Source organism: Lagopus leucura, unplaced genomic scaffold (genome assembly GCF_019238085.1).
Source record: "Lagopus leucura isolate 7727_CA_CO unplaced genomic scaffold, USGS_WTPT01 Super-Scaffold_100002, whole genome shotgun sequence".
Classification (NCBI taxonomy): domain Eukaryota; kingdom Metazoa; phylum Chordata; class Aves; order Galliformes; family Phasianidae; genus Lagopus; species Lagopus leucura.
In genome coordinates this window covers 40,775,768-40,798,524 of record NW_024962263.1, presented here as the reverse complement: position 1 = coordinate 40,798,524, position 22,757 = coordinate 40,775,768, and the positions used below count along the sequence as shown (strand labels likewise).

General features: G+C 37.5%; 1 protein-coding gene across 13 annotated transcripts in view; it reads right to left on the bottom strand.

Annotated features, from left to right (window-relative positions):
- PIEZO2 (piezo type mechanosensitive ion channel component 2) overlaps window positions 1-22,757 on the bottom strand; it is a 245,733-nt gene that overhangs the window by 145,658 nt on the left and 77,318 nt on the right. For all 13 annotated transcript variants that reach the window (XR_006178478.1, XM_042869233.1, XM_042869225.1 and 10 more), the window contains one exon: window positions 8,731-8,773. Coding sequence is in view for 12 of the 13 variants with exons in the window: in XM_042869233.1 (XP_042725167.1) it covers window positions 8,731-8,773 (43 nt within the window). In the remaining variant the exon portion in view is untranslated. The remainder of the gene's footprint in view (window positions 1-8,730; window positions 8,774-22,757) is intronic.

Genomic DNA, 22,757 nt, shown 5'->3' with positions numbered 1-22,757 from the left:
GAAAGAAGGGAGAAAGAAGGGAGAAAGAAGGGAGAAAGAAGGGAGAAGGGAAAAATTCTTCACAACCTTATTGCCAAACTCCACAAACTGGTTGAAATTTGAATATGATCACTCAGTCTTGTTATCATTGCAAACATCTATGAAACAGAGTCTCTAGTGGGAAGTAAAGACCATTGGCAAACATGTGCTAACATTTATCCTCTACTAGATCTGGAGATAGATTTAAATATTTGATCTATTAGTACGTGGGAAATAAATGGATAGATGGATAGATAGACAGAAAGACAAACAAGGAGGTCTATTCACAAACAAGGAGGCCTACCCACAAAGGATCTTGTAATTAATAATGCTGATGTGCTTCTCGTCTACTCATAGTCAAACCTGAGATTTACCACAGGTATATCACAGAATTAAAAGATGGTTTATTTGCAAGAGAACTGTCTCCAGGATGTTTGCATACCAGATTTTTTGGTATGTGAACAAGAGGCTGGAGAGGAAGAAAAACTGTCATGCTTCCTGTGAGAAAGTGACTTCTTGATTTTTAGCAACTCCATGCAGAGGAGTAACAGAAAACCATCACACAAAAGTGTACTATTTGTACAATGAACATGATTTTCCTCTCAGCTACCTGGAATGACGTCCATCTTGGATTTTCAATCTCTAAATTCTCAGTAAATTAGACTGTTTAAAATGATTGAAATAACCTACTAGATATATCTTTTTTTTATGTTGCTAAGAATCAGTTTATGCGTTGGTTTCCTAATGTTTACTTCCATGAGATATACCCTTGAAGCCTACAGGGTTGGTTAAGGACCGTGTGTTCAGACACCTTAAGAATTCACACTGCTGCTTTCAGTGTTGTTTAAAAAGAAGGTGTGAAAATAGCTGCAATCAACGCAGAGGAAATACCTTTCTTGGCATATTATAGTGATATACTCTAGAGAAAAGTCATGATTGCTATAATTATTTTAGGCAGAGATTATTTATGTTACCATTAAGATAATTGCTTACACAGAAAAATGGGGAATTAAGAACTAGAAAATCTCTTAAATCTGCTCAAAACAAATCAAGTTATTTTAGTGAATGTTTATATCTTCTATGATAGGTGGTTTTATTACTTTTGTTTTAAGAAGAACAGCTTTGAGAAAAGCCAGTAAGCGCGGAAGTAATTACCAGTCTAAGTGCTTTAAGCATATGGAGACCATCTCCAGAAAAACTTTGACAAAAACTTGGTGAATCTCTTTACCAGCTCACAGGTGAGCACCATGAGGCCTACAAGAACATCAGTAAAAATATCTTAAAAGTACTTTGTGGCATGATTGCAAAAAAGAAATGTATTTCCTTTGCAAAAGGTAAGATAGTACATTACAAAAAGACTATGCAATGACATTTGTCAAAAGTCAGCTTAAGTTTGAAAGTTAGCTGACGTTTAAAAACTATGCTGAAAAGATTTAAAATAATTGTTAGAGGAAACAACAAAATGTAAACTGTATCTTGCAATAAACAAGATTAATCACCTTCTAAATGGTGCCTCAAGAGTTGCCTTGACAGTGCATTTGCCCCTGAGGAATGGGATACTTGTTTACCTAACCCAGAAAGCGTTAGTGCAGATGAGCACCTCACCAACATGCAGCATCCCTAGGCTTTGCAGATACATGCTAGGACTGGAGTTAGAAGCAGAAATTCTTCACAGGCCACAGCTATTAAGGCTACTTAATAGTAAACAAGTAGTAAGTGGGATAAGTCTAAAATGAGGGCTTGTTCGTCTTGATCTTGTTTCAGTTTATACTCACTATTTGAGGCAGGGGGTATCCTGAATTATTTCCTTCTCAGTAGGAGAAAAATGGTTAGGTTAGTTCACACACTACCACAGTGTGTTAATTACAAGCTATTGTTTGTTAGGAGATGATTGGAAAAAGCTTTACTCACAGTAGTTTTATGTCTGAGCACACTGGACTACGCACGCACTGTTGCTTACAGCAATATTGGAATGAGAAGTGGACACTGCAATGAAATCCATGAAGCTAACACAATTTTTTTCTATTTAAATATGTAATACCAAACTATTTCAGCTGATACAGTACTACAAAACAAAATAAGAAAAAAAAACACCACTGTTCATAACTTTTTAAACAACGGTTTTGTTCTTTGAAAATATAATCCAACTCTTATTCTGGCTTTCTCTGTAATTCAAATTTCTCTTTCAAAAGTTTCACTTTTCATCAGAACTGCACAAAAAACTCAATTTAGTACAGAACCTTAGGCATGCATCCTATATCAGATGAAACTGAAAACACATTTCTTCCCCATTTCCCACATTATAAACAACATCAATGCTTCAACACGCACATGCACAAATTCCACAGTCCTGGCCACCAGAGAATAACAAAACAGGGCAAGGAAAGCCAGCTCAGCCCCTGCTGCCTTCTCAGGACTTGGGATCCCGTGCTCCACTTTGCCTTGAGACTACTGTGTGCATATGGGAAGAAAGCCTCACTCACTGGTCTTTGCTCTTTGAAAGAAATGAAGGCACCAGCACAGCTGCCCAGAGAAGCTGTGGTGCCCCATCCCTGGAGATGCTCAAGGCCAGGTCGGATGGGGCCCTGAGCAGCTGAGCTGCTGGGAGGCAACCCTACTCATAGCATGGGGTTGGGACTGGGCAGGCTTCCATATCCCTTCCAATCCAAGCCATTCTGCCATTTTATGAAGTGAAACATCATAGTTTGAAGTCCTTCTGACGTGATTTTCTGCCCTCAGAACCCTACCTATCAATTAGATAACAGCCACACAATAAAATGACTAAACTGATACATGACCTGGAAGATAATTCTGCTATAAGCAATAAACCGCAGTATGAGCGAAACAAGACCCTTTTATTTATAGTCTCTGGGGGAAAAACGGAGAATTAGTGCCTTTAACACAGAAAAGCTGAAGTCAGGAGAAACACCTGGGCACAGAGAAGTTCAGTATTTGCTCAGGTGTTCATTTTTCCTTGTCTTCCCAAACTCAAATCATCTGACATTTACAAAACATGGTGAATGTTCAGACTGCGCTGTTTCTTTCAAAATAACTTTGCATGGATCAAGCTCTGCAGTCTCTCACAGCCCCTGGCTGAGGCAACGTTCCCAAAATGATGTCAATGGGAGCAGTGCCCGAGAAAGGACTGTAAGATTCAGCTGTATGTGAAGAAAGTGCTCAAAATTATGAAGCGAGCTATCAGGATAAGACTTCATATTTCAAATATATATTTATTTACTTTACTAAATCATTGCAGTGTGGGAAAAGTGAGGAATGCCTCTATAGATAATCATATGGTATTTGGATTTTCTAGCCAGAATTGTGCATAATAAATATTTATAGAATCCAGTGGTATTCTCTTCTTTCTGTTTATTCTTTACATGTCACCCAGAGAAATTCTGCCCAAGCACCTATCAAACATCACAGCGAGTTACAAGCAATCAAAGCACTTTTGCCAGTAGGCTCATAATTAGCAACCTAGACCTGGAAGAAGACACTTGGGAAGTGTCTCTAATGTGTCTGGATTCCATGCTCACCACACATCACAAGTGGTTCAGGAAATTGTGTTCTAAGTCTCTGCAAGGGGTAGGGAAGATATATACAGTGTTTTCAGCTAGATCATGCAGGGGCATATGTGGAGCAGCTGCAAAAGCAGACATCTGTCTACATTCAGAAAACCATACAGGAAAAAAAGGGTATCTCTTGGCGATGACAACTAGCTTGTTCCTAGCTTCTGCTGGGAATTCTTTGTCTCCTTACCTAAGCATATGGGGCTGTAGCATTTAGTTTGCTTCCAACAAAAGCAAAGCAAGTTGTCCTTTTCACTTCATGACTAAACAGCAGTTGAAGAAGCTACTACAATGCACAGAATAACTGGAATATAAAACAACAAAAGACAATCTTCTTATCCAGGGACTAGCAATGACATAGGAATGGACATTGGATATCTGCTGTCTTTTCTTGGCAAATTTTTTTTTTTTTTTTTTTTTTTTTTGAGATGTGAAAACTACCGGCTCCAACCTAGCATTAGAAAAAACTTCTCTGAAAGAATAGTCAGGAACTGGAATGGATTGCCCTCACAGATAGGTAGAGGAGTTGCCATCCTTAGAGGTATTCAGAAATGCGTTGATGCGGTATTTAGGACATGCTTTAGGGGGCAATAGTGGTGGTAGGTGGACAGTTGGATTGGATGATCTTAGAGGTCTTTTCCAATCTTAATGATTCTGTGATTTCCTTCTTCAGATACAGTAATAGGATTAAAAACCTGAATAATAAGGCCAGGAAACAATATACAGTACCGTATTAGTAGGAACAGCTTTCATCGTTGATCACACTCAAAACAACTTTAACCAGAATCAGAAATACTATGTTGCATTTTCTAAATAGATATTGCTTCTGAAAAAATACTGCAGATGTCACATTAAAATCATAAAAAGTTAGTCAACTTCTGTATATCTAAGAATCTCATTTAAAATTAACAAAAAATTTTTGCATTTTATGAAAACAATGATTATTTAAGGCCCAATTTGAAGCTATCAGCCAAACAAATCCTGTGCATCAATACAGAAAACTCAGGTTTTAATGCCAATAATTAGATTTTACTAGATGCATGTCCAAAAGTTTTCTGTCCCTGAAGTAGCTATTATGAAAAATATACTAATCAAATGTTGACAAAAGTGTAATAACCACAGATGTTATTCTTCAAATACATATTTTTTAAAAACAGTTGGTATTTATAAGTAATAACAGCTATTAAATCATTTTTATGGCTGTCTTGTGGAATCTTAATGTAAAGCATTACACACAAGGGACAGATGTGAACAGGGAATAGCTGGGCTGTAAGCTGCTGAGCAGTCTGTAGGTGTGTTAGAAATTACTACTGAGAGAAGAGCAGTAAGAGGAAGACTAAAAGTCTGTAGGACCTGTGGCACAATGAGTTTTAAGAAGTTTGTTTAAAGTTTTACAATGATCAGATCGTTTCTAGCTCAACAATTACATAAGAACAGAAGACATTTCTCTAATCGTGATTGATCTACTACGCAAGGATGTAAAGCTCCATCATTTGGTAGCTCAAATTAGAGACATTTAAGTAAGGAAAACAAAACAAAACAAACAAAAAAAAAAACTTATTTTGCTTTTAACTTTCAGCAGAAAGTGACAGTTTTCCCAGCATTGGCTGTGGCTCTTTCCAGGCTCTGTGCTTCAAGTCCCAGAGCAGCTGTGAGCTGAGAGAATGGGCCATGCTATGGAAGGCCAGCTCTACAGTTTACCTCAGCCTGTCTGCTTCTAAATGTTAACAGGCTTTATGCATCAAGTTCTCTTTTGTACTGTCAGAGTAACCAGGAAACAAGCACAGTTGCTGCTAATTGCTCAGAACTAACCACAAAGGAGTTTGAAGGATCCACTTCCACTGGGTCCAGCCTATAACTGAAAAAGCCAGTGAGTCGAACAATGCCTCTCAAAACACAATTTTAGTCACATTTGGAAGAAATTAGAATTGAGCTTTCTGGACATTTTAATGAATATTTGGGTGTCATTTAAATGTGCACAAATAATGGATGTGCCAAAAACAAATGAACAAAAAAAAAACCCCAATCATTCTATTTATCCCCAAATCTGCTTGCTTTGGTTTTCCGGTATCCAAGCAAGTTGTTAAACACACAGTGCGAGGTGACATTCTGTATGACATGCCAGTATGACAGACGTTCAGCAATTTAAAGCATGTTACTTGTAGGACAGTATAGTACAAAGTAACTATGTTTCATAATTTTCTGAATTTTTCCAAAATGTTCTGCGGGAATTGTCATCAAGACGGTGTTGCACAAAGGTCATGACTACAATGACTACTACAGTATGTTACAATCAGCTTATTTGTAATGCCTCAAAAAACAATCAATAGCAAAATGACCTTCATTTAAATCTATCAAGCCCAGGTACACTCAGTTTAATTGCAAAGCTCTTAACTCCAGTCATTTCCTGGATATAAGGCTACTTTACTCGAGCTACAGCATTTTTAATTTCTCTTGCACTGAAAAGCAGCATACTCAGCTCACAAGTAATGCTTGCATAAAAGCCTATCTGTCAGGTCTCCTGATGTCTCTGTGTTTTTCAGGATATGAAGACCACAGCACTGTAAGCACTCCACTATTACAGAATAGACATTGCATAACCACAAAGCAGTGATGACATAACTTTTATATTATATAGGATGAGCTTTCTGCAATGTAAACTGAGTGTCCACATCTCTTTCTGCCCATCAATCCACCTGAAAGCAGCATCTTTAGAAGAACAGATTTTGTATGATTTTTCCATCCTTTAAGCAAGACACACTCTTCCCAAAAGAGGCTTTCTTTTTGTGTATCTAAAACTCTTACTTCCTCCAGGAATAACAATATCTTTGCTCAAACAACACATTTAAATGCTACGGATATTTCACAGCTGACTCAGGTGTGCCTAAGTCAACAGCTTGCAGAGGATATGTTTTTAAATAGCAAAATGTGTTGCTGTTTCTTTTCTTAGTATTGTTATACAGAGTATTAGAACAGCTGCACAGGATCAGATCTAAGGGAAATCTAGCCTATCTCAACTCCCTCTGGCTATTAAAGGATGCCTAGTGAAGAGAATAAAACTAAGGAAAACATGTCGTGATACTTTCTCAAAAAATCACTCACATTTGAAAGATCTGCAGATCTGGGATTTCTGCTTAAGTGTGCTGCATCCAAGTGTTATATATTGTAAGGTAAAACCCATCATTTACTTTGGAAACTATTCCTTTAAGCATGAGAAATACTGATATTAAGTAATCACGTATAATATGATATTAAGCAAGCATTGCTATAAAGAACTATAAAGCTGAGATGAAAACACTTCTGCTTCTATGATTGTATCTACCAAAGTCATTCTAATCTTCACTGTGTTAATGTGCTGGTTCTGTTAAACTTATTCCAAGCCATCAGACTCTCAGAGTGCAGAACTGTCAGCTTAAAGCTGTTTTCACACTGGAATGGAAATAATTGAATCTGCACCGTAACCTTTTCTAAATATTTGCCTCCTTTAAGGTAAGCTTCTCCCTGTAATGCAGTCTATTAAGATTTCTCCATGTTTCATGTGGTACCTATATTACGCATGCACAGGTATTATGGGTTCTCCTTGTGAAACACCTCTCAGGTTGGAAATTTCTTTCCAATATTCCAGAAATAAAATTCCTTCTAAACCCTGCTTAAATCAATTGGTCATTTTACATTAGGAGTTTCAAATATAAGCCCCAAAATATCCTTTTATTCTGTCTTTTCTCAAAGCTTCTTCATTTTTCCATCCTGGCTAACAGCAGTAGCAACTGCTAATTCTTAATCTTAAAAAAAAAAGAACAAGGCAATGAAAGTACCAACATTTTACCACTAAACATTTCTGAGAGGCATGATAACATGCCTAATGAAATGCTCATCAAGAAATTGAATTGGGTAACCTGAAACAAAAGCACAATCTATTTAAAACAAAAACAAAAAAAACCTCAAAGATATTAAACCTTGTAACAAATAGTGTGTGATATTCATTTTCTTCTTTTAAAAACACTCTAAATAGACAACATCCAGTACAGTATCACAGGGATACTGGGGATTTCTGTCTGATACTTGACTGGGCACTGTGTCATGTCAAATCACAAATGCTTATGAGCCACAGTCCTCCTGATGTTGTACCAAAGTTGAATAGAAATCTGATATTCTGAATTACTGGTAGTAGATAACGTATTTAAGCATTGGTCTTGTTTTTATCAAAAACATACTTTTTACTGTAACAAAATGTCAGGAAAAAAAAAACAATTTGCCTTCTTTTTGTGAAAAAGTGAGCAAGAAAGTACTTATTTTCTGTTTTATACAGTCAATATATCTATTTACTGATTCCCAAAGATTAAACTGTCTGTGGGTTTTGCTGAGATGCTCCAGGAAGTGTGAACAGTATGCATTCGTTCAACAAGGAGAAGTGAAATCCCTTCCTGTCCAGTCAACGGTGATCCAAACATACTGGTGTACTGCAAACTACTCCATTAAGGAAAAACAGCAAAACATTATCAGAGTGGGAGCAGACTTTTCTGCTTACCTTTTGTAGAAGAATAAATAAGAGATGGAGCGTTTCAGCCTCAACACCAGATTACTCTTTTACTGGGTTTGGCCTACTTTAAGTTCCAAGAGAGACATATGTTTCTGGTATGATGGCCTTGTGGTTAAGTTTGGCTGCAAGAAGTTCTTGCACTTGAGGAATGCTGAATTCTGAATTTTCCTCTGATGCTAAATAGCTCTCTGCCAACTTTGGTCCTCTTTCAACTTCATTTACTTTTGTCAAGTAATATGTCAGAGTTAAGAACTTTCACGGAAAAAATAATATGAGTGAGAGCAATATTTTCATTCATAAGTAAGACTTCTGCCCAAACAGTGTGTCACCTTTTTTAATACTAACACGCTATGTAGTCGCCAGCAGAAAAACACAGTGAGCCAAGTTAATATGGTGAATAAGCTGCTTCAGATTGTAGACTGGGGAAACAGAAGAGGACATAAAACAAGAAGCTGAACATATATGTGCATGAGACTGCATAACTTCCTCTCTAACTTTGAGGTCACAGATACATTTGATCAGCTAAAATAATTTTGTAAACTAACCCACGCACTTTTTCTCCCTTTTCTTTTGCACTGTTAATGAAACAAATGTAAGGCTTACCTTTCAAAACCAATCTGCCGTAATGTTTTCTCCCATGTGGAACCTATACAAAGGGGAGAAAAAACAAACACCCTCAGTAAAGAGCCTTTACTGGACAAATTCTCTTACTCTCCTATTTCCATCGTGCAGCTGAAATACGTATAACAAGGTGATTTTTTTCACCCCAACAGAAGTACTTGTAAATAACATCTGTTTTCCCCAAGGTGAAGAAGTGTTAAGAGAGGCTACCACCAGATGACATAACTATGGAGGGGGGTGTCAGCCTATATAACTCCCTCACACTGCAAAGCAGCCGGTGACTGCTACAGTTCACTGCAGTTCCAGGGGTGGTCTCCTCAGAGCAGCGGGCTCTGCGCACGACTCCTGAAAGCCCTGAACTGGCATCTCACATCACGCACTCTTCACATTTCAGCTTTTCATTTTACTGCAGCGTTCGCCTGACTTTTGCTGAAAGCTTTACTGCTCCTTCTGAAACCCAGTCCTTTTATTTTTCAGCAAAAGCATGAAGATGTATTTTTTCTGCCTTATTGTTTAACCCTTCACAGTCACAAAAATGGCTGCAGTGGACTTACTCCTCAAAATGATCAAGAACACGGCCCTGCAAACTATTCAACTGGGTAGATCCATTAAGAGAATTTCTTCATTAGTTCTCATGCACTGAACAAAACTTTTACCCAGATTTTCTCAAAAATGCCCCCCTGCCTTAGCCATAACCAGCAGAGATCAGTTTTCAACTCCTGCAAGATTTTTGCTTTTTGTCAGTGTCCTTATATACATAAGCTACAAAGAGCATAAATATCTCAAGATGTACAGGTCTGCCAGGCAGCTACATAGGAGGACATGAAACTGGGTCATAGTTTGCTTGCTGCTTTTTCTCACTCCTGTGGGAAATGTAACAGGACTGCATGCAATGAAAGCAACCACAGTTCTGTTTGAATGCTTCATCATACTTACTTAAACTGAAACCAGAGAATTGACAAGTAAAGAGAAACATAAATTAGGAACAAGCACATTCTCTGGGACTGACATCTAGTAGCACCAGAGAAAGTCAAAGACAAGCAGCAATGTTGCCCAAGTGAACCGAGAAAGAGAGGAAAGACACAAAGGAAGCAACTTTAAATCTAGAGAATTTCACCATGAAATGCGCACTGTGCAGTGAGTGCCCATACCAAGACTATAACAGACCCACAGACTAGTACTGAAAAAATAAGACATTAATACTGTCAGTAAGAAAAAAAAATACTCTGTAGATGTTTCTCTTACCACCACTGTATTTGCAATGGGTTAAAGGCATCAGCTCAGAAATCAATGCTTGCAGTGTGATATTCATCAAATCTGCAGCATGTTAAATATTTGCATAGAACCTAATAGATACTCTTCATCTTTGAATTCAGGACACTTACTGCAGATCTAGAATCTAAAGACTCAATGTTTAAGAAAACTTAGGCTGTTTGGTTTTCGGTGCTGTTGGTGATTCTTTTTTTAATGCTAGCATCAGAATTATTCCTATTCAATTAAACTTTTCAGCCTAGCCCAAGAACACTGTGGTAAATCTCTAAAGAAATAATAAATTTTTCTGTACAATTTTATGTAGCTTTTGTCCCTGTAAATCACAATCTGTGCAAGTAAAAACTGAAGCTAATACAACTTAAAAATTAAGAAAGACCCTAAAAAAAAAAACCAAAACAACAGCCATTTCTAATGAAAATTTCAGGGCAGTGGATCTTTTCTGTTCAGAACCATTATAACTATAGCCAGTGATTAATGTAAAAACACTTCTAATTGACCCCATTGAGTCCAAAGCAGACAGGGATTTCATGCAGGCCCATATCCAGCAGTATACAAAGATAAAAGGCTTCAAAACTGAGGTGCAGAAAGCTCTACCTTCACATAATGGAAAAAAATATGTCAAGTTCTGCTCTGGAATAACTGAACAGTGTATATAGTTTGATCGGTACCAGGAGTTTCTACTGTGACAGCTGTATTTGATTGAGATGAGGCAAGACTTCTGCCTGCACAGCCACCCAAGCCACTTTTCACCCACACTGTTCACAGATTTTTTGCAAAGAAGTCCTCTAAACACACCTTTAAAATCAGGAAAGCAAATTTCATGCATTCATTCAAAATATGAAAGCAAAATAATCGTATAGTATAATAAACCATCAATATTTCACTGAGATACATAAAGACTCACTCCCTTAACATCTCCTTTTACGGATTATTCTCCAAACCTGTCATCTCTTGCACGCTCTGGAGTATATCTAGTGTCATGGAGCAGTGGTGCATCATCACTGCTAAGAAGCTGACTGTGCCACTTGCTCCAACCATAAGCGCAAGGCAGATGTGAGCAATTCTGCTCGCAGTCTGTGTGCTCCTGCTGGCTGTTCTATCAACAGTTCAACAGTTTTTGTTTGGAAATTTGAAGACTGTTAAAAAAAAGATATTTCAGCAGTAATTCTTAAAACACAGATTAGTACTGGCATTTTCAGTCAGTGTTTCTATTCTTTCCACTGTTTTGTATACTAGTTATATGATTTTTTCACTCCATGGCTGGCTGCACTTCAGTTGCATGATATATAGAGAGTCCCACAGAAGAGAGAGAGAAAAAAAAAAGAAAAAGAGAGAAAAGGGAATTGGGTCTCCACTGGTTTGAAATCATCTTTTGGCTGCAGCTGGTTAGCAGAACGCTCTTTGAATTGCATGGGGCTCCTCCAAGGCAAAGCCTGCCAAGAACACAACTAACATTTCATATTAAAAAAATATACATCTTTTTTATGAAGTCCTATTTTAAAATGTTTATGATCTAAACATTCTGTTTTAAGATTTGCCAGTTTCATTCTCAATAGTATCAACTTCTATACTACACTAACAGCCAAAAGTAAATACCCTGAGGTAACAGCACTAAGAAGAATAACGCTATTAAAAGTCTAGAAAACTTATTATTTGATTTAAACCTTTCCCAGTGCTTCCAAAACATTAAACAAGATTTAAGTCACGTAACTCTCATTAAAGTCAAAACGGGAGTTTTTCACGAATTAAAGACTTGATCCTGCTCCCAAAGAAATCAATCGGATTTTGGCTATTCAGTTCAGCCTTTCTCTGCTGGGAATGTGGAAAACATTCACCTGTCAACTTTCTGCATCAGACCACTGCTACACTTTGGTTGCTAAGCTAATTTGGCTTCTCTTTGCTTTCTGTTTTTTACCATCATGACAAAAATACCAAAACTGTTTATAAGAATATCTTAATTTGGTATCCATGTAATTAAGCTTTTGTTCCAAATATTTGCTCCGGAGTGCCTGACCATTCCCATCTGTTCCAAAGATTCTGTTTCACATTAACAACACTAGCTTTAAAATTGTTCAAAAAGATGAAGTATAATGTACTTCAGGAATTACTGCTCACGTTTAATAGGAACAATGGCAAAATGCACATCATGTTCAGATACGAACTCTATGAAATTCTAGAATGAGCATATAAGAATATGAGATTTAATAAGATAAAATGAAAGGTACCTTTGTGAAATTGAAAGTTGATTTCTTTTACATGTAGACTTTCATTTACATGGCAGTTTGCACGTTTGATTTGGTTACAACTACCTTATGAATCAAATGAGAGGACTCATAATCTACTCCTAGGATACTTGCCTTTGCAAATCATGAAGTTGCCTGGCTTATGAAGCACAATAGTAGGCTTACCAAAAGCATAATGTAATATAGTGGATAACTGATTTTCAGATATTGATGGAGGTGGCATAACTATTCTCTCAGAGCCAACTCACGCTGTATGTGCCTGCACAGCAGAGGTCTGTAGCTGCTCCTGGATAAAGCTGGCATGCCTCATATTTCATCCTCTTGCAGGTATGCGATGAAAGTCCCTACAGATCTGACTGTGTGCAGTGATTAGTTGCAGCCCCACTACCTTCTAACTTCCCCAGAGTAGTGGAGTACAAACAAAAACGATGGTAATTTTTGCATTATTTTCTCACTTTGATCTGACATAAGAACTATAAACCTAATTGAACCAAACACAACATTTGACATTTTTCAATAAGCATTAAGTGAGCCTGTCAGAACCTGAGAAATCAGAGTAGTACAAAGACCGACAATGACTGGAATAGATGGACAAAATATCTGTAAATTATATTAACTCAAAGGTAAAACGAAGAATAGCATAGGTTTCTAGAAGCCTGTCTATCAAGTGAGTATCAGAGCCACACGGACTCTCAGACTGTCTGAAGAATCTACCAAGGCACCAGACATAGCACAGTCAACTTAGTTCATGAGGTATGTGCAGATGGGACCTACATAACCCTGCTCTGAAAAGCAGAGAAACAGGTAGGTGTTCTTGGAACAGTAACTGCATTGGTCTCTTTTCTCATATTGTAAAGGAAGAGAGTTTCAGAGAATTCATTTTGTACAGTTTAGAAAATTCCTATCAATTTTAGAATTTTGATCTAAAGCCTGGGAAAGTTACTGGGACACTGACACAAGTCAGAAGCAAATAAAAACACTTTAAGTATCCGAAAGATACAAAACAGTGATACAGAATACTCCAGAAACAGAAAGGAACAACCTTTCTGATGAAGGTTTCACTCTTAAAGCTTTCTCAAACAACTTAGCAGAGAACAGCATATGAATGTCACGAAGGACAGGCCAGTTAGACTAGTCAAGAACCCAGTATCTGAATCCACATCTAAAATGTCTCAACAAACTGGAAGAGCAAATTGGTTTGTCCTGCCAGAGCTTTTTTTTGCTAGAGGTACTTGTAGTACTTAGACCATTTGAGGTTTCTCAGTTTCTTTTCTGTGGACCGGGCAATGTGGGTCTGCTGTATCTTCTCCTTCATCACCTTATTACTTACAGACCTGTAGTGCTAACTAGCTGAAAAACATAACTGCAGCTGATAAAAACTGACATATTTGGAACATACGCTTTCACCAACTTCATGTACTGTTAACCATCTTTGTAGTTGCTCACTCCAATTGGCAAACTTCTATCTTCTCTCAGAAATATTTTAGAATAAATCTTCACAAATATCCAGGTTTTGTTTTTTTAAAATCAATATAGAATCTCTGCTATTATGAAACAGACCAGAGGTTTCGAATACAGAAATGTGTGCGGGAAGAAAATTTCTTAGTTTCTCCACAGTACCATAGAGACAGTGAACACTTACCTGTACATTAGCTATCCAATTGCTAGATGTTACATGCACTGTACCTCTTACAAAAGTGATAGTTTCTCTCTTGAAGTGGTATCAGACAATGCTACCTTAACACTTAGCAACTCTCTTTCTGTTTTAAGAAACAATTCTCTCATGCACTTCCTCTTCCTTTGATTGGAACTACCTAGGCTGCATCCTGCACTCCTCATTCTGATATTCATCATGGTATATAATATGGGATAATAACACCACATTCTTTTAAGGTGATGTCTTTTAATATGGCATGTTATTACTCTGCTGCGTCTATGCTAGTGTTTTAATTGAGATCAGAAAAGCATTTTTTGAGCAAATCTCCTGGCCATCTCCACTTAGCATGCTCTGGTTTGCATGACAGGATTCCTTTTACATGAAATTAAACCACTCCCCAAGGATACAACCCCTGTTTTTCAACATTTAACAGGAATTCAGCCAGCATGACCAGACCAGAGCTAATCCACCATAAACCTCACTCAACACACACATGGCATGGCAGGCAGGGCTGCTGCGCTAAGTGCTCCATTACTACCATATAAAGCTCACTAATGCAGATGGGGCTCAAACCACCACTCCCCGTCCCAGTATGCCCCCAGAAGGGCCTTCCAGTCACAGACACCTAGGTGAAGGAAGGGGCAGGTCAAGGTATGGCTTTACATTTCTTTCTGGGTTGTAGCCCATCCACTGTGGGGAGAAAAACCTATTCTCCTAGCCTGACCCAACATGGGCCACTCTCTTGGAAGCCAATGTGGCCACACTTCCCATGGAACCCAGGAGGTCAGTTCTCAAAGGCAAAAAGTACAGAGTATTTCATTTTGAGAACTAGTCTGCGAGAACGAATAAGATATAAATCTTGTTATGGTGTGCTGGAGAGACTAAAATCACCAGTAATGTAAAAGTGAAGGGGCAACAGTCTAGGACACTGGCTACATGATGGAAATGTTTACTGAATACATACCAAGCAAGAGGTCACGTTAAGAGCAAAGACCAGACATTGCAAGCCTTTACTCACAGTAGTTTTCAACAGGTTCGTGACTGAATAAAGAGTACAAATTTGATCCCTATGTGATAATGTTATGGGAAAGATTTACTGTGTGTTTTCTCCTGTGAGGCAAATATCAAATTATTATCATGAGATACAAAAATGACTTTCCTATCGAAAAATAATTCTTGACTTGCTTGATGTTAACGGAAAAAATAATAATAATCAAAACCACTAGATGTCCCCTAAGGAAATTTTAATGAATGGGAACTATTACTAATAAAAACTGAGCAGATTAGGAACACAAAGCAATGCGCAGCATGCACAGTAAAACTGATAGCATGCTTGTGCACATGCATTCTTGTCTATTGCTTTAAAAAGAATATTAAAAAGACAACAGCTACGGTCAAGCAATTTACAGCTGTGTCTGGCATTCTTGTCTTCCAGGCTGCAGCTTCCCCGGAGCCCAGAAGGATCAGCAAAACTACCAGTGATCCTAAATGGGGATGGCAATGGGGATTCTAACAGCAGTTGTTCCATAAGCCCAACCCCTATTCTTTCTTTTGATCCTTATTAGCACCAGAACTAGGGATAACAGGAAAAAATGTTATTAAAATTGATCCGTGCACTGGAAGTAGGTAACCTGGCATGAAACAATCCCTGGGATATATGGGATCCAGCATCTTGCTGGTCAGACTACGCCAAATGGAGGCAGGGACAAATCCAGCTCACTTTGGGTGAGGGTAAGACCAGTGCCTCTGCTTGATCCATGATCTATAGAAATAACTGGAAATGATATGCATCAAGTTTGTGTATTTTGAGAGTTTGGCTGAAATGGAATCAAATAGTAACAAAAATCCTACTTATCAGTAACATAAACTATAGTTATTATTTCTACCCCATTAACAAACTACTGAGCAGACAAAACAGGGATAGTGTTCTGCAGATGGTCATTTGAAGAAAATGAGAGCAGAGAAAACAAGTTTCCAGTATTCATTAAATACATGAGGCAAAGCTTGCTTTAAATATGAAGCTTATGTGTTTTGTATAGAAAGCACACGCTATATTTTTTTAAGCAAAAATGACTTGGTAATTAATTGGCAAAGGAAAAAATAACAAGCAAAAAAGAAAAGCTGTGAGAACATGTTTGTTCTTCTTCATCAGATCTGTTTAAAAGATTTCCAGTTAATAACTTCCACTGAAGTTAGACAAATGTCTTGACATTTTAAAAAAACTATTTCACAAGGATTACAGTTGCTTTAATACTCTTCTGTTTGCTTAGGTATGTGAAAGCCACTTATATGCAACTATCTCTTGCAATACACATATTCAAAACCACACTTAGTTTAACTTCATTTAATTTCAGATTTGTTTCCTGAACAAGACAGCAAACAGCAAAACCCACAGCAATACAAAATCTTCAGGGAAATTGCCTCAGATAAAATTTGAGATAGATAGTAAATAGAATGTTTTTTGCTTTTTGTTTAAACTAATCTTTATTATTTATCCATTTGTTTCCTCTAATGTTCAATGCTCTAATATAACCTGAATTCATTCTGTCAGCTTTAACTTTTTTTTAAGTAGACCTGATCCCCTTCCTCGTAAGAGTGTAAACCACTGAAAAAAAAAAAAAAGAAAAAAAAAGTCATAGAATCATTAAGGTTGAAAAGACCACCAAGATCACCTACTCCAACTGCCATGATGATTTTGCACATTGTGCAAAGCAGAACTCCACAGGCCACCAGCACAAACTCACCTTGCAGGAGTAAGGCAGAAAAGAATCAGGTGGCACACATATAACCAATCTCTTATTTTTATAGCAGAAAAAAGCTTCAGGACTCTGAGGACAAGTCTCAAAGGAAGGTGAGATTTTTTGCAGTTGCCGTGGGAGATGTCAACCTCAGCTCAGAGAGGCACAGAGTTTAAGATCATCAAAGTTATGCTCCAGAAAAAGTTATGCTTCCATGCTTCTTTGGAAAAGAGGCCAAATAATAACTAAATGGGCCTTTTTTCAAATATGGAAGACCGGCTTTGATTTTCAAAGTCAAAGCAAAAGAACTGAAAAAAACCTTGTAGTAAGTTTTATTTTTCATAAACCTGTAGAAAATGAGATTTGTCTCCATTTTTGTTGGCAGAGAAATTCTCTCCTCTCTCACCCCAACCAACAGTGCTCTGTCTGCTAAATAGCATCTTAGAGGCAAGGTTTTCACTTCAGAGCGTAATTGACGGGCATGCTTCCAATTTATAGAGCTACCCTCTGCTTAGTTTTATTGTAACATAATATACTGTTATGAATTAAAATGTCGACCTAGTTTCCTGCAGTGATGAATGTGTGTAGCGTGCCAGCCCAAGGAATTTACTTTTCATTGTCTCATTTTCTCTTTTCATCTCATCGGAAGAAGGAGCAGTTGGCTCTTTCCAAATTCTGTAGCACAATCATAGGGGAAGGGAAAGAAAATACAAAAAGTATGTCTTTAATAGCACATCCATACACAAGAAATTATGGACAAGAGAAATAAGCATCAGAAACCAGGAAATTGTGCACCAAAATAGGAGTAACATTAAAACAACAGAGAATCGGCATACTAGCGGTAGTGTCTTTGACTCCACTAACATTTTGTCATGCATGCCTTTTTTCTGAAACTGCTTTTTTGGAGTACATTTCTTTCTAAAGATAGTAAGGAACAATTTCATGCATGTTTGCTTGCAGAAGAACCCATGCACTATGTGATGAAGGCATCAGCACACCGATTGGACTGAGGAACTCGCCATCTTCAAATTATTAATTTATTAAAAAAAAAAAAATCATTCAGAAAAGGTTTCAGTGGCTAAAATGACAGTAGGTACAAAAAGCTGAACTGATATATGAAGAATGACATCCAGAATAAAGCTCAGAAAACTGGCTTGAAATGTGTATATCCTCAGCCCAGCACCTTCTATAGGAGAAGAAAACAGGACTTTAAAACTCTCTTTCTGTTTGCTTGTCACTAAATGAAGACCTCAGTGGCTGCACAAAGCTGCAAGACATTTGCGACATGAAATCTTAACCACTCCTTGAGACCTCTTCATAAGAGAGAGCTGGATCTGGAAGGAAGAGTTTCACTAGCATGAAGCAGACAGATTCATGTTGATTTGCCTCAGAGAAACCAACACCTGGGCTGTATGCCGGCAACTTCCTCCTCTGCACACCTGGAACAATTGGATTTCTCTTACCCCAATCCCTGGTGAGCATCACTCACCTCTTCCCTGCTCATGCTCCCTGAAATAATCAAGATCAAGCAACAGAGATGCCTAGAAAGATTTCAGTGAGAAGCAATGCTAGGTGATTGCATTCAGTTTGGTCTATAATAGACTGCAGGATTACATCCAGTGTATTAGCAGATCACTTCCCAACATTTAATTAGTTTTCATTAGGATGCCACAAATATCTTGAGCTCTACCAACAAATTAAAGAAGTCACTGGGTTGCCTAATTGTGTTCATTTTTGAAAGCAGTCTGTGCTTTCTGTCCTGATGCTTCAACTTTACAAATAGTTTCATCTATCTACAGTTACATGCTTAACAAGGAGTATTAGAGAGAAATTACTCCTGCTTTGTTTGGCTATATCTTATCCTTTCCATATAAAATCAACAAAAGAATTGAGATGTACACCATTCTTATGAACTAATAGATGACAAGAGTAGTCTCACACTTAAGTAAGTGTGATTACTTAGCCCTCACTGGGACACATTTTAATTAAGGGCTTTATAAAGGCATTACGAGAGTTATATCGTTTTAGTAAATACTGAAGAGGATGATGAGTGGTAATAATTTCCTACTCAGTGGGGATTTTTATGTTACAGAAACCATGGGCAATCGAGATGTGTGACTCTCAAGTGCCTTTTTAAATGGTATATTTTATTTATTTATACACTACATGGTCACCTTTGGAAGCGACCTTATATCAGGTCTAACAGAGAAGGGACAAACAGCACACTGTACTGTTCACTCCCCCAAAAATATATATGGCCAACAAAAGCAGTGTTTCAAAACTAGTGCCAACTGGCTTATTTTCCTGGCCTAAGCAGATGTGAAGAACTAGAAGGTTACACAGTAGAATATTCAGGTGATCAAGCACAGGTGCAATCAATCCTGTTAAAGTGGTTTATAAAATATCTTCAGGGGTATAATAGATATGGATTGCTGTGCTCCAAAAATGCTACAGTTTAAGATCTATGGCTTGCATGAAGGTTATTGGCCCAATTCCTGAAATCATTTCTTTCATCCCAAACATTTCTTGTTATCAATTTAAAACAAAAACAAAAAAAAAAAAAAAAAAAAAAAAAAAACCAACCAACAAAACAACCTATTTATACCAAACATACAAACCAGAGCATCTTGGCAACATTTTCAGCAAGGCATAAAATCTGTCAGAACTTCTCATCTTTGCCATCTGGAACACATTAAGTATATTTTATGTAGTTGCACATGGGAACTATTCACAGCAGTTGGGGACACTGTACTCACACTACAGGCTGAAAGAGAAGTAAAGGGTGGGAGGACAGAAGAATATTCAGTAGGAAAACAGACTGAAATGCATAAAAGGGAACAGTTTCTAATAAAAAAGGAGTCACATGTAAAAAAGCTGGTTTATGTTGGAAATATATGTAAATGCCTCATCCTGCAGTCTATCACTAAACTCACATTTAATCATATTTTATCTGGAGTGTCTTTTTAAATAAGACACTGTACAAGTAAAAATATTCAACTCTCAGTCCAAAACCTGTACAGCACTCCTAACTACTACTCTGGATGGGCGATTTAGGTTCAGAAATAAAAAAATTCTTAGCATCTCACTTAGCTGTGTTTCTATTTCATTTAAACACTTTGGTACTTTTTTTTTTTTTTACTTTTTTTTTTTTTTTTTTTTTTTTTTTCTTTAAGTCAGTCACTGTAAAGTAATAAAAACACACTGGGGCTTTCAATATTACTTCATCCAGCCTTAAAAATATTTTCTACTGTAGATTTCCTGAAGTTACTACATGTTTGACATCATCACTACACCTGCATGTGACAGAAGGGCAAAATGAGACCTAATTGATCCTGCTTATGGGAGAAAAGAGTTCTAAAGAAAAAGACAGAGGGCTTCACAGGTTAATAAATCAAGCACAGACAGATACAAGAAGGAATTGGTCAAAAAAATGCTAGAAACTCCTGGATGTTAACTTTGAGTATTTGTTACTAATCTTCCTAGCTTTGTTTGTACTCGTTAAACAAGACACATCTCTGTGTGTCTTTTTTAAAGGTTTACTAGAGATATGCTGATCTGAAAGTGTACCACATTCCTATGCAGTACAGAACTGATGAGATTTACAGTACTTCAGCAAAGGTTTTGGCTGGATACAGTCAGCCCGGGATATATCTGAGCATCAGAATTTATACAAACAGTCTATGCACTGTCCATTGCTGCAGTGTAAATCAGACATGGAAACTACTCCCACAGACATGGTTAACATCAGTATCCTCAGTGAGGAAAAAGAAAACTGCATCACCAGGCTAAGTACTTAGAAAATTGAAACCAGAGGAACCACATACGATAGATCTGGAATGTATGATCCTTGCAGAGGATTCGGAAATCTGTCCCCTGACATAGACCAACCTTCCAAAATCTACAGAGATTTAAAAAAAATTAGGAAAGTGTCAATTTTACAATAAATTTCATTCATTCTTATGAATGGAATTAATCAATATTGGTGTATGGCTCAACAAATATTCAGTATGATACAGGTTTTTTCCCCTATAATCTAGACTAAAAAAGCTGTGACCAAAAGCATTACCTCTTGATGGATATTTGAAGGCCTGTGTGAAAAATTCCTGTCTGTCAGAACATTCCTTAAAATGCCATTTTTGCTGTCTGCTGTGTATAACAGAAAAGGCACCAAAAGGCAAAAAATGTTACTGCCTGGCTTTGGACATCTGAATGGCACTCATCCTCTTTCTCCACCACCAGTGCTGCTCAGCCCAACCCCAATATTCCAGTTGCATAGTGGAAGGGAAAACGCGGAGTCTTCACATAACTGTCTCGAAGCACTTTTCAAGTCAAAAACCCAGAAGAGCTAAAAGCCTCGAGGCAATAAGGCTAAACTTTCTGAGAAAAAGCACTGGAAAACCCTGAGAACAATCCACAAATATCAAGCAGCTCCCACAGGAAACACATCACTCTGTTAATGTTTGATGTATAGGGAAATATGTAGGACGCACATATGGAGCTGGAACTAGATGATCTTTGAGGCCTCCTCCAATCCAAGCCATTCTATGGTTCTATGACATCTATTTTTCTATATTCCTGTTCTCCTACTCATTCCAAGGCCAAGAATGCTGATTTGGTCACAGTCCCTGCACTACACCAATATACTATATACTATAACAGTTGAAGAGGAGCTGTATTCAAACTGCTCAAGAATTGCTTCTGTCTCAAGAGTTAAAGACTGGCCATTCCAGCTAAAGAAAAAGAAGTAATAAAAAATAACCACTTCAAAACTACTTATGTACAAAAAATAAAATAAAGTAGAAGCCCTGCAGGTTATTCATTATTAATCCCACTTACTTTCTCATATGGTATTAGTTATGTGTTACTTGAAATTTTAGAGCAATTTCTACTTTTAAGTAAATATCTGCTCAAATTAAAATTAAGGATTAATTTGGGGAGAGACTTTAGACTTCAAGTAAATTTTTTCCTATTAGTGCCTCATAACAAAGTAATTGTTGAATTAGTAATACATTTGTCAATCCTGGTAAGTAATTATAGGTAATACATATAAAATAAATTACTGCTTCGTTTTAGAATGTAAGTAGTGAAAGTTTGGCATGAGGTTCTAATTATCTACCGAACATGAGTCATGCCAAAACCAGTGGGACAAATCGTATCTTAACTCCTAATGCTAATGTGACCCCACTGAATATGGCTTCCCTACATTATGGCAGCGATCCTGAAAGCGCAGCACACTGTGGGATTTGTACAGGTTCAGCAGCTGGCTCGCGTTCCCAAAAAGTCGAAGGGTGAGGGTGTGAACTGCAAATGAGAACCACTACACCAAGCCAGCTAAAGGGATTCAGCTCCAGGGGCCAGACCTCTACTGGGAATAACTAATAGTTTCTTCACAGCATCAGGGTGAGCACGCTATGTCAAAAATAACACCCAGCATTACAAACTTATCTGAAGAGAGGGAAAAACCACAGAAGAACAACCAACAATGACAGGTTTTCAGACATGAAATACAAAAGATGCTAGACAGGCCCAACACACTGTAAGCAATGAGAAGGAGAAGGACAGACAAAGATTTTTAGAAAGCCCATTAAATAATTCAGGGATTTTTCTGAAGTGCAGCTGCTCTTCAGCAGCGTTCAAGCAGTGACGTGGGTGGTATGGGCAGACATGCTGAATGAGCTCTGAACTTTGAAAGGTGATCAAAACTTTCTATTACGCTGTATGCCGAAAAGTAAAAAGGAAAGCTTATTAGAAGGCAATCTGACTCAAATACTGAATTTTACAGGAAATGGAGTAGAAATAAACTCATAAAAGGAAAATCAAGGGGCATTTTCTTGTATTTCCAGCAAACACATCAAAGATAAACCATGAAACAATTTTTTGTGTTTTGATTTATGCACAGGTGTGCATCTTCAGGGTTCTAAATGACTTAAGATATCTTGCATTTAATGCATTTCTGTGCTAGGAACCCAATTCTCTAAACACTTCCACAAATTCAAGGAAGATATCTTTTCTTATGGATTTGCCAGCATCAGCAATGTTTAAGAGCCAGGCAACAGTGGGAACAAGCTGGGCTGAGGGCTGTAAAAATAAGGAAATGCA